The sequence below is a fragment of the Panulirus ornatus genome, chromosome 19, assembly GCF_036320965.1.
Source record: "Panulirus ornatus isolate Po-2019 chromosome 19, ASM3632096v1, whole genome shotgun sequence".
Classification (NCBI taxonomy): Eukaryota; Metazoa; Arthropoda; class Malacostraca; order Decapoda; family Palinuridae; genus Panulirus; species Panulirus ornatus.
This window is the reverse complement of record NC_092242.1, coordinates 44,567,748-44,580,705: the sequence shown is the minus strand read 5'-3', so window position 1 is coordinate 44,580,705 and position 12,958 is coordinate 44,567,748. Positions and strand designations below refer to the sequence as shown.

The following is a 12,958-nucleotide window of genomic DNA, read 5'->3' as shown; positions in this document are numbered from 1 at the left end:
CATCTCCCAGTCGTTTGCATTATATCCCTGCAAAAATCGTCCAAATGCCTTTCTCTTCTCTTTCAGTAATAATCTTACTTCTTCATCCCACCACTCACTACCCTTTCTAATCTGCCCACCTCCCACGCTTCTCATGCCACAAGCATCTTTTGCGCAAGCCATCACTGCTTCCCTAAATACATCCCATTCCATCCCCACTCCACTTTCGTCCTTTGTTCTCACCTTTTTCCATTCAGTATTCAGTCTTTCCTGGTACTTCCTCACACAAGTCTCCTTTCTAAGCTCTCTTATTCTCACCAGTCTCTTCACTCCAACATTCTCTCTTTTTTTCTGAAAACCTCTACAAATCTTCACCTTCGCCTCCACAAGATAATGATCAGACATCCCTCCACTTGCACCTCTCAGCACATTAACATCCAAAAGTCTCTCTTTCGCGCCCCTATCAATTAAAACGTAATTCAATAACGCTCTGGCCATTTCTCCTACTTACATACGTATGCTTATGTATATCTCTCTTTTTAAACCAGGTATCACCAATCACTAGTTTTTTTTTTCAGCACATAAATGTACAAGCTCTTCACCATTTCCATTTACAACACTGAACACCCCATGTACACCAATTATTCCCTCAACTGCCACATTACTCACCTTTGCATTCAAATCACCCATCACTATAACCTGGTCTCGTGTATCAAAACTACTGACACAATCACTCAGCTGCTCCCAAAACGCTTGCCTCTCATGATCTTTCTTCCCATGCCTAGGTGCATATGCACCAATAATCACCCATCTCTCTCCATCTCCTTTCAGTTCTACCCATATCAATCTAGAGTTTACTTTCTTTCACTCTATCACATACTCCCACCACTCCTCTTTCAGGAGTAGTGCTACTCCTTCCCTTGCTCTTGTCCCCTCAGTAACCACTGACTTTACTCCCAAGACATTCCCAAACCACTCTTCCCCTTTACCCTTGAGCTTCGTTTCACTCAGAGCCAGAACATCCAGGTTCCTTTCCTGAAACATAGTACCTATCTCTCCTTTTTTATCATCTTGGTTACATCCACACACATTTAGACACCCCAATCTTAGCCCTCGAGGACGATGAGTACTTCAGAGTGAAGTGGAACGATGTGGTATACTGGGGTCGACGTGCTGTCAACGGATTGAACCAGGACATGTGAAGCGCCTGAGGTAAACCATGGAATGTTCTGTGGGGTCTGGATGTGGAAAGGGAGCTGTGGTTTCGGTGCATTATTACATCGCGTGGGTCCTTCCTGTGTTTCCTCTTTTAGAAAGTTAAGATACAATGAGGGGAGGGTTTCCAGCCTCCCGCTCCCGTCCCCTTTAGTCGCCTTCTATGACACGCGAGGAATATGCGGGAAGTGTTCTTTCTCCCCTATCCGTCTGATATATATATATATATATATATATATATATATATATATATATATATATATATATATATATATATATATATATATATATATATATATATATATATATATATACATATATATATATATATATATATATATATATATATATATATATATATATATATATATAATTCTAATATCATGAGCAATGTAGATTTAGTCAACAAGTTAAGCAATATCAATGATTTCAAACTAGTTAGCTTTGATGTTTCCTCACTTTTAACTAAAGTTCCAATTGATGACCTTTTAGAATATATATTTGATGACTTGGATTATATTCATTTACCTGTTGCAAAGTCGAATTTCATTGAACTGATAAAATTGTGTATAAAAGACTGTGTATTTCAATTTAACGGAGATTATTATGCTCAAAAATTTGTTATGGCAATGGGTAACCCTCTTACACCTGTACTAAGTAATCTTTATATGGAATTATAGAAACAAAATTACTAAAGGATATCTTAACCTCTAATGCAATTTGGTTTAGGTATGTAGATGATGTTCTTTGTGTTTGGCCAACAAATTAAAATTTACAAATATTTCTCCCCTTACTTAACAATTTAGTACCTTCCATCAAATTTACTGTAGAAAATGAAAATAATGGTATATTACCATTTTTAGATTGCATGATCCATAGACTAGGAAACAAGTTTAAGTTTAGCATATACAGAAAACCCACTAATGTATGCTAATATATCCATTATTACTCATCTCAACATGACAGAGTTAAATCATCATCATTTTAATCTATGTTCCTTAGGGCATTACGTATTTGCAGTCCACAGTTTATTGATGATGAGTTTGAGAAGATATATTCTATTGGATCTAAGTTAAAGTACCCTAGATCTTTCAGTGATAAATCCCTTAAGTTAGCAAAGAAATCATTTTATAGAGTTGAGCCCAAACCTCATATTGACACCAAGAATCTTTTAGTTCTCCCTTTTGATAATAATTTCACTTTGCTTCCCATGTTGCTTAAATCCTTTAATGTAAATGTTGCCCTTAGCACAATAATACTATGAAGAATATCTTAATCAGGAATTCACCAGAAAATTCTCTTGGTTGCATCTATAAAGTCCCTTGTGGAAACTGTGATAAATTTTATGTTGGTCAGACTGGTAAGGATCTTTCTGTTAGACTTAAGCAACATAAATATAGTATAAGAACGGGACAAGAATCAAATGCCTTGTTTAATCATGTTAAAAACTATGATCATTGTATTGACTGGAGTAACGCCATCTCAGTTATTAACTCTAACTCAATTAACAAAAGAAATATCATTGAATCTTCTATTATTAAACACACAAAGAATTATAGTCTTTATATTAGTGATGGTCTATACAAATTAGATAACTTTATTGTTGATAAGATTTGTAAAATGATAAGTTTATGAACGCTCGTTGTATGTTTTGGACAATCACATGTTTACCAAATGGCGTCCTAGCTTCGTCTCTTCAATGTATATCAAGTGACTGTTATTTTTCTCTCTTGTGTCTCCCCTGATGATGTGATTATTACACGAAAGTGCACTTGGGAACTTTTCGTGTTTCATTTTCTCCGTGGACTCATAGGAATATATATATATATATATATATATATATATATATATATATATATATATATATATATATATATATATATATATATATATATATATATATATATATATATATATATATATATATATATATATATATATATATATATATATATATATATATATATATATATATATATTTATACTAATCGTCATTTCCCGCATTAGCGAGGTAGCGTTAAGAACAGAGGATGAGGACTGTGCCTTTGAGGGAATATCCTCACCTGGCCCCCTTCTCTGTTTCTCCTTTTGGGAAAAAAAAGAATATGTATATATATATATATATATATATATATATATATATATATATATATATATATATATATATATATATATATATATATATATATATATATATATATATATATATATATATATTTATATATATATATATATATATACATATATATATATATATATATATATATATATATATTTATATATATATATATATATATATATATATATATATATATATATATATATATATATATATATATATATATATATAACAGACGAAAGAATAGCCCAACCCACCCACATACACATGTATATACATATACATATACACACCTATACATAATTCATACTGTCTGCCTTTATTTATTCACGTCGCCACCTCGCCACACATAAAATAACAACCCACTCCCCCTCATGTGTGCGAGGTAGCGCTAGGAAAAGACAACAAAGCTTTCCCCCTTCGTTCACACTGAGTCTCTAGCTGTCATGTAATAATGCACCGAAACCACAGCTCGCTTTTCACCTCCAGGCCCCACACAATTTTCCATGGTTTCCTCCAGACGCTTCACATGCCCTGGTTCAATCCATTGACAGCACGTTGACCCCGGTATACCACATCGTTCCAATTCACTCTATTCCTTGCACGCCTTTCACCCTCCAGCATGTTCAGGCCCTGATCACTCAAAATCTTTTTCACTCCATCTTTCCACCTCCAATTTTGTCTCCCACTTCTCCTCCTTCCCTCCACCTCTGACACATATAACCCCTTGGTGAATCTTTCCTCACTCATTCTCTCCATGTGACCAAACCATTTCAAAACACCCTCTTCTGCTCTCTCAACTACATTCTTTTTTTGTTTCCACACATCACTCTTACCCTTCCATTACTTACTCGATCAAACCACCTCACACTACACATTGTCCTCAAACATCTCATTTCCAGCACATCCACCCTCCTGCGCACAGCTATCCATAGCCCACGCCTCGCAATCATACAACATTGTTGGAACCACTATTCCTTCAAACATACCCATTTTTGCTTTCCGAGATAATGTTCTTGACTTCCAAACATTCTTCAAGGCTCCCAGAATTCTCGCCTCCTCCCCCACCCTATGATATATATATATATTCATTCATTTTGCTTTGTCGCTGTCTCCCGCGTTTGCGAGGTAGCGCAAGGAAACAGACGAAAGAAATGGCCCAACCCACCCCCATACACATGTATATACATACACGTCCACACACGCAAATATACATACCTATACATCTCAATGTACACATATATATATACACACACAGACATTTACATATAGTCACATGTACATAATTCATACTGTCTGCCTTTATTTATTCCTATATATATATATATATATATATATATATATATATATATATATATATATATATATATATATATATATATATATATATATATATATATATATATATATATATATATATATATATATATATATATATATATATGTAAATATGATATATTCACGAAGCAAAACACGTGACGATTACAGATAAATTTGTAAACCACGAGGAAATATCAAAGTAGGAATGTATGCTTAAGCGCTTTCGTGTATTTCAATATATCTTGAAAGCAGATAATAACAGATCAAAGTTGGAGGAAAGTATACAGAAACACCATTAGATATGATCCTGTTAACATATACTGGGGTCTCTGTATAGTCTCTTCCATCTGTAATTTGTTACTATTAGCTTCTAAAGAAGTGTTGAAATACTCCAAAGAGCTTAAATAAATTTTCCTGCTTTGATTTTCATTTGTGGTCTGGTAGTTCATTGCACATGGCGTAAAACCTCACATATATGGAAGAAATTCCTAAGGTTCTAGCTAAAATCTTATGATCCTTATCTTCGATCTTAGAATGTTATAACATTGTGGGTGACCCTAGCCAAACGGAAATTCAAATGATGGCATATACAGTCAGACATACAGACACTCGGCCTAACACAACCATTTTTAATTTTCTTTGTAAAGAAGATTCTTTGCACAAAATATATGAACACCTGCTTAGACATACGTCCTTTGAAAGAGGTATACATGATAATGAGCAGTAGGAACATGGTGAGGAATATACAGGCCAGAACATAACATTTGAATTATCAGCAAAATGGTTGTGCTTATTATCTGAGTTGATAAAGCGTGTTGTGTCCGTGAGCTGCGTTTACGGTCACCATATCATCAGGAGCAGTGGTGACTCATGAGTCAATATCACCAGGAGCAGTGGTGACTCATGAGTCAATATCACAAGGAGCAGTGGTGACTCATGAGTCAATATCACAAGGAGCAGTGGTGACTCATGAGTCAGTATCACCAGGGACAATGGTGACTCATGAGTCATTATCACCAGGAGCAGTGGTGACTCATAAGTCAGTATCACCAGGAACAATGGTGACTCATGAGTCATTATCACCAGGAGCAGTGGTGACTCATAAGCCTGTATCACCAGGAGCAGTGGTGACTCATAAGCCTGTATCACCAGGAGCAGTGGTGACTCATGAGTCTGTATCACCAGGAGCAGTGGTGACTCATGAGTCTGTATCACCAGGAGCAGTGGTGACTCATGAGTCAGTATCACCAGGAGCAGTGGTGACTCATGAGTCTGTATCACCAGGAATTTGGAGGCTGATAAGTCTCGAGAGATGTTTATAGGAGATGGACTGTGGAAGACTCTCGCTACTGTGCCTGATGCAGGGAGATGGATGAGACAACCGGGAATCATAGAATCAGATCAGTTTAACACAGCCTCCGTAACCAAACGTTTCCTCTTTTTCTAATACACAGACGTTTTCCTCATCGCTCCCATATTTCATGTTCTCTCTCACATAACTTTCCCTTCTCTGTTAGCACAAATGTCCCTTTTCTTCCAGCCTTCTACTTTACTGTCCTGTATGTACTACGAATGAGATTATAACGATATGACGCTACTATATAGTATCCATGTCGAGGACCATCAGGTCTCAATTGATATGTCCTACGCTCGTACTCTCATGTACTCTACACGTAGGCCTGTCTTTTCTGCATGCCACAGGCTCTTTCCTCCAACAGACATAATGTTTTTATCAAACTCGCCAGGTCTTCGCCTGGCACAGCTTTTCTTAATAAGCCGTTCACATAATATACTCGCCCCCTGGCAGACACACACACACACACACACACACACACACACAAACACAGAGTTCTCTCCTCTTCTTTCCCATTATTCCTTCTTTATCTTGTCTGTTCCTTTCTTCAGCTTGTTTTCCCCGTCCTAAGTCAAAGGTTAACACACTTTGTGTGTTTGTCCCTTATTTACTTGTAATATGTTTGTTTTCCTGCAGACACGTTCCACGACTCAGGTACGAGCGGTCATGAGCCCGATAGCCTGGAGGCCATCCAGACGGTGGTTAACGGTGGCGATATGGTAGAGAGCCGGCCCTCACCCCACTCATCCCCTGACGGGGACGCTGACGAGGGAGGTGGAGGCGCAGGAGGTGGAGTGGGGATCAGGCCGGAAGATGCGGCGATTTTACTGCACCTGGAGCGTTGTGGACATCGCCAGACGCGCCGCACCTTGCATGACCTGAAAGAAAAGTACGAGACTCTGCAGCACCAGCTGTCTCAGAGGTCCATTAAACTCGACGAGATCAACGTGAGGTAGGACGTCCAGCTGTAGTATACTGTTGGGAAATAAGTAATTAGAGGAATTGTTGAATCAGCCTGCGAGTGATACCGAATTTCCGCTAAAGTGGGAAAACAATAGATTGTTGTCCTCTTTGTGAGTGAGTAAATGCATCAGTATCAGCGACTGAAGGGTAACTTTTCTAGATCACTTAAAGCTGGCTTGAGTTACGAATGACCTTCCCTGTTTAGTTTATTCTTCATGAACCTAAAGTGGTGATCTTGTTAATGATATATGATTAGACGAATGGAGCTAAGTATCTACATCCCTAGTTAAGGTTAGCATCTGGGAAGTAAAATCAACACTCAAGCAATATGGGTCTTAGTTTACAGCAGGAATTTCATATACTGTATGGTGGTGGAGACGAACTGACATCATTCCTTTCTTCTCAGTTTCCAGTAATTACTTATACCTTTTGTATCAAGAAGCGGAAATAAGCTGATGAAGTCTCATTTACCCACAAAATTAGCTTTTAGTCACTTTGGTTGATTACGAAAAAACTCTCACGTCATTATCATTACAAAAAAGTATCGCGAATTAACTTTTATCCAGGATAGAAGGGAGTAGCATTCCTGTAATCAATTTTCTTTTCCTTATGCATTTTCTCAGGACGGTAGGCAGTGACCTGGAGAGTCTACAGATCGAACAAGAGACGGTACTGAACTCGCTCGAATCCCTCAACTCTATTGCTTCCTCAGACCGGCTCGTCGACGAACTCAAGGTAACCAGTGACTCAATAGGATGTGACGTCATCCGAAAATTCGTGCTGAGGTTGGAGCTTCTGCTTTGACCTCCAGGTTGAGTTAGGGAAAATATATTAATGTCATGTCCTTATTTTCAGTACTTGGATTAAAAGCCACCATAAAACACCTAACAACATCCTGCTATATTACCTTGGTCACAACTTATGAGATCCACTATCATGTCTTTAGTATATTTCACGTTTCTCAATGCTCATATTCTTTTTTGTTTTGGTCGACCAGCTGCGTGAGATGACCATCAGTCAGTTGAGGTCTCGCGTCCTGCACCTGGAGAAGGACCGGCTGGACAAGGTTCCTTTTGACGCTGCGAAGGAAATTACAAGACTGAACAACAATCTGGTAGGTGGACATACTCATATGAGTCTGTCATGATCAGCTTTAACTAGATCATCGCTAATAATTATAAACATCATCGTGCCTCACCATCACCTGTTAATAGTGTGCTGTAGGAGTTCCGTGGTGTACTGGTTATTGTTCTGACAATTAATCACACAAAGATTAGTCCAGGTTCGAATTCTGAGCTGGGTTGTCAGTTCACAGTCAACTCAACTCTCCATACACCCCTCGGGGTTGTTGGGAAAATCATATATATATATATATATATCATATATACATATATATATATATATATATATATATATATATATATATATATATATATATATATATATATATATATATACATATATATATATATATATATATATATATATATATATATATATATATATATATATATATATATATATATATATATATATATATATATATATATATATATATATATATATGTATAAATATTTTTTTTTTTTTATACTTTGTCGCTGTCTCCCGCGTTTGCGAGGTAGCGCAAGGAAACAGACGAAAGAAATGGCCCAACTCCCCCCATACACATGTATATACACACGTCCACACACGCAAATATACATACCTACACAGCTTTCCATGGTTTACCCCAGACGCCTCACATGCCCTGATTCAATCCACTGACAGCACGTCAACCCCGGTATACCACATCGCTCCAATTCACTCTATTCCTTGCCCTCCTTTCACCCTCCTGCAAGTTCAGGCTCCGATCACACAAAATCTTTTTCACTCCATCTTTCCACCTCCAATTTGGTCTCCCTCTTCTTCTTGCTCCCTCCACCTCTGACACATATATCCTCTTGGTCAATCTTTCCTCACTCATCCTCTCCATGTGCCCAAACCACTTCAAAACACCCTCTTCTGCTCTCTCAACCACGCTCTTTTTATTTCCACACATCTCTCTTACCCTTACGTTACTCACTCGATCAAACCACCTCACACCACACATTGTCCTCAAACATCTCATTTCCAGCACATCCATCCTCCTGCGCATAACTCTATCCATAGCCCACGCCTCGCAACCATACAACATTGTTGGAACCACTATTCCTTCAAACATACCCATTTTTGCTTTCCGAGATAATGTTCTCGACTTCCACACATTCTTCAAGGCCCCCAGAATTGTCGCCCCCTCCCCCACCCTATGATCCACTTCCGCTTCCATGGTTCCATTCGCTGCCAGATCCACTCCCAGATATCTAAAACACTTCACTTCCTCCAGTTTTTCTCCATTCAAACTCACCTCCCAATTGACTTGACCCTCAACCCTACTGTACCTAATAACCTTCCTCTTATTCACATTTACTCTTAACTTTCTTCTTCCACACACTTTACCAAACTCAGTCACCAGCTTCTGCAGTTTCTCACATGAATCAGCCACCAGCGCTGTATCATCAGCGAACAACAACTGACTCACTTCCCAAGCTCTCTCACCCCCAACAGACTTCATACTTGCCCCTCTTTCCAAAACTCTTGCATTTACCTCCCTAACAACCCCATCCATAAACAAATTAAACAACCATGGAGACATCACACACCCCTGCCGCAAACCTACATTCACTGAGAACCAATCACTTTCCTCTCTTCCTACACGTACACATGCCTTACATCCTCGATAAAAACTTTTCACTGCGTCTAACAACTTTCCTCCCACACCATATATTCTTAATACCTTCCACAGAGCATCTCTATCAACTCTATCATATGCCTTCTCCAGATCCAAAAATGCTACATACAAATCCATTTGCTTTTCTAAGTATTTCTCACACACATTCTTCAAAGCAAACACCTGATCCACACATCCTCTAACACTTCTGAAACCACACTGCTCTTCCCCAATCTGATTCTCTGTACATGCCTTCACCCTCTCAATCAATACCCTCCCATATAATTTACCAGGAATACTCAACAAACTTATACCTCTGTAATTTGAGCACTCACTCTTATCCCCTTTGCCTTTGTACAATGGCACTATGCACGCATTCCGCCAATCCTCAGGCACCTCACCATGAGTCATACATACATTAAATAACCTTACCAACCAGTCAACAATACAGTCACCCCCTTTTTTAATAAATTCCACTGCAATACCATCCAAACCTGCTGCCTTGCCGGCTTTCATCTTCCGCAAAGCTTTCACTACCTCTTCTCTATTTACCAAATCATTTTCCCTAACCCTCTCACTTTGCACACCACCTCGACCAAAACACCCTATATCTGCCACTCTATCATCAAACACATTCAACAAACCTTCAAAATACTCACTCCATCTCCTTCTCATATCACCACTACTTGTTATCACCTCCCCATTTGCGCCCTTCACTGAAGTTCCCATTTGCTCCCTTGTCTTACGCACTTTATTTACCTCCTTCCAGAACATCTTTTTATTCTCCCTAAAATTTAATGATACTCTCTCACCCCAACTCTCATTTGCCCTTTTTTTCACCTCTTGCACCTTTCTCTTGACCTCCTATCTCTTTCTTTTATACATCTCCCACTCAACTGCATTTTTTCCCTGCAAAAATTGTCCAAATGCCTCTCTCTTCTCTTTCACTAATACTCTTACTTCTTCATCCCACCACTCACTACCCTTTCTAATCAACCCACCTCCCACTCTTCTCATGCCACTAGCATCTTTTGCGCAATCCATCACTGATTCCCTAAATACATCCCATTCCTCCCCCACTCCCCTTACTTCCATTGTTCTCACCTTTTTCCATTCTGTACTCAGTCTCTCCTGGTACTTCCTCACACAGGTCTCCTTCTCAAGCTCACTTACTCTCACCACCCTCTTCACCCCAACATTCACTCTTCTTTTCTGAAAACCCATACAAATCTTCACCTTAGCCTCCACAAGATAATGATCAGACATCCCTCCAGTTGCACCTCTCAGCACATTAACATCCAAAAGTCTCTCTTTCGCACGCCTGTCAATCAACACGTAATCCAATAACGCTCTCTGGCCATCTCTCCTACTTACATAAGTATACTTATGTATATCTCGCTTTTTAAACCAGGTATTCCCAATCATCAGTCCTTTTTCAGCACATAAATCTACAAGCTCTTCACCATTTCCATTTACAACACTGAACACCCCATGTATACCAATTATTCCCTCAACTGCCACATTACTCACCTTTGCATTCAAATCACCCATCACTATAACCCGGTCTCGTGCATCAAAACCACTAACACACTCATTCAGCTGCTCCCAAAACACTTGCCTCTCTTGATCTTTCTTCTCATGCCCAGGTGCATATGCACCAATAATCACCCACCTCTCTCCATCAACTTTCAGTTTTACCCATATTAATCGAGAATTTACTTTCTTACACTCTATCACATACTCCCACAACTCCTGTTTCAGGAGTATTGCTACTCCTTCCCTTGCTCTTGTCCTCTCACTAACCCCTGACTTTAATCCCCAGACATTCCCAAACCACTCTTCCCCTTTACCCTTGAGCTTCGTTTCATTCAGAGCCAAAACATCCAGGTTCCTTTCCTGAAACATACGACCTATCTCTCCTTTTTTCACATCTTGGTTACATCCACACACATTTAGGCACCCCACTCTGAGCCTTCGAGGAGGATGAGCACTCCCCGCGTGACTCCTTCTTCTGTTTCCCATTTTAGAAAGTTAATACAAGGAGGGGAGGATTTCTGTCCCCCCGCTCCCGTCCCCTCTAGTCGCTTTCTACGACACGCGAGGAATACGTGGGAAGTATTCTTTCACCCCTATCCCCAGGGAATAATATACATATATATATACATATACACACACACACACATACACATACATACGCACCTATACACACACACACAAACACATATATATACATATGAAAAATGTAAGAAACAATTTAGAAAACTGAAACTTCTAGCTTGAAATGAATGAAATGTATATATATATATATATATATATATATATATATATATATATATATATATATATATATATATATATATATATATATATATATATATAGAGGATGTGTGGATCAGGTGTTTGCTTTGAAGAGTGTATGTGAGAAATACTTAGAAAAGCAAATGGATTTGTATGTAGCATTTATGGATCTGGAGAAGGCATATGATAGAGTTGATAGAGATGCTCTGTGGAAGGTATTAAGAATATATGGTGTGGGAGGCAAGTTGTTAGAAGCAGTGAAAAGTTTTTATCGAGGATGTAAGGCATGTGTACGTGTAGGAAGAGAGGAAAGTGATTGGTTCTCAGTGAATGTAGGTTTGCGGCAGGGGTGTGTGATGTCTCCATGGTTGTTTAATTTGTTTATGGATGGGGTTGTAAAGGAGGTGAATGCAAGAGTCCTGGAAAGAGGGGCAAGTATGAAGTCTGTTGGGGATGAGAGAGCTTGGGAAGTGAGTCAATTGTTGTTCGCTGATGATACAGCGCTGGTGGCTGATTCATGTGAGAAACTGCAGAAGCTGGTGACTGAGTTTGGTAAAGTGTGTGGAAGAAGAAAGTTGAGAGTAAATGTGAATAAGAGCAAGGTTATTAGGTACAGTAGGGGTGAGGGTCAAGTCAATTGGGAGGTGAGTTTGAATGGAGAAAAACTGGAGGAAGTGAAGTGTTTTAGATATCTGGGAGTGGATCTGTCAGCGGATGGAACCATGGAAGCGGAAGTGGATCATAGGGTGGGGGAGGGGGCGAAAATTTTGGGAGCCTTGAAAAATGTGTGGAAGTCGAGAACATTATCTCGGAAAGCAAAAATGGGTATGTTTGAGGGAATAGTGGTTCCAACAATGCTGTATGGTTGCGAGGCGTGGGCTATGGATAGAGATGTGCGCAGGAGGATGGATGTGCTGGAAATGAGATGTTTGAGGACAATGTGTGGTGTGAGGTGGTTTGATC

General features: G+C 38.9%; 1 protein-coding gene across 1 annotated transcript in view; it reads left to right on the top strand.

Moving 5' to 3' along the window:
- Positions 1-12,958, top strand: part of LOC139755697 (uncharacterized) — a 705,696-nt gene that overhangs the window by 437,058 nt on the left and 255,680 nt on the right. The window contains exons 4-6 of the mRNA XM_071674343.1: positions 6,624-6,939; positions 7,574-7,685; positions 7,948-8,064. Coding sequence (XP_071530444.1) covers positions 6,624-6,939; positions 7,574-7,685; positions 7,948-8,064 — 545 coding nt within the window. The remainder of the gene's footprint in view (positions 1-6,623; positions 6,940-7,573; positions 7,686-7,947; positions 8,065-12,958) is intronic.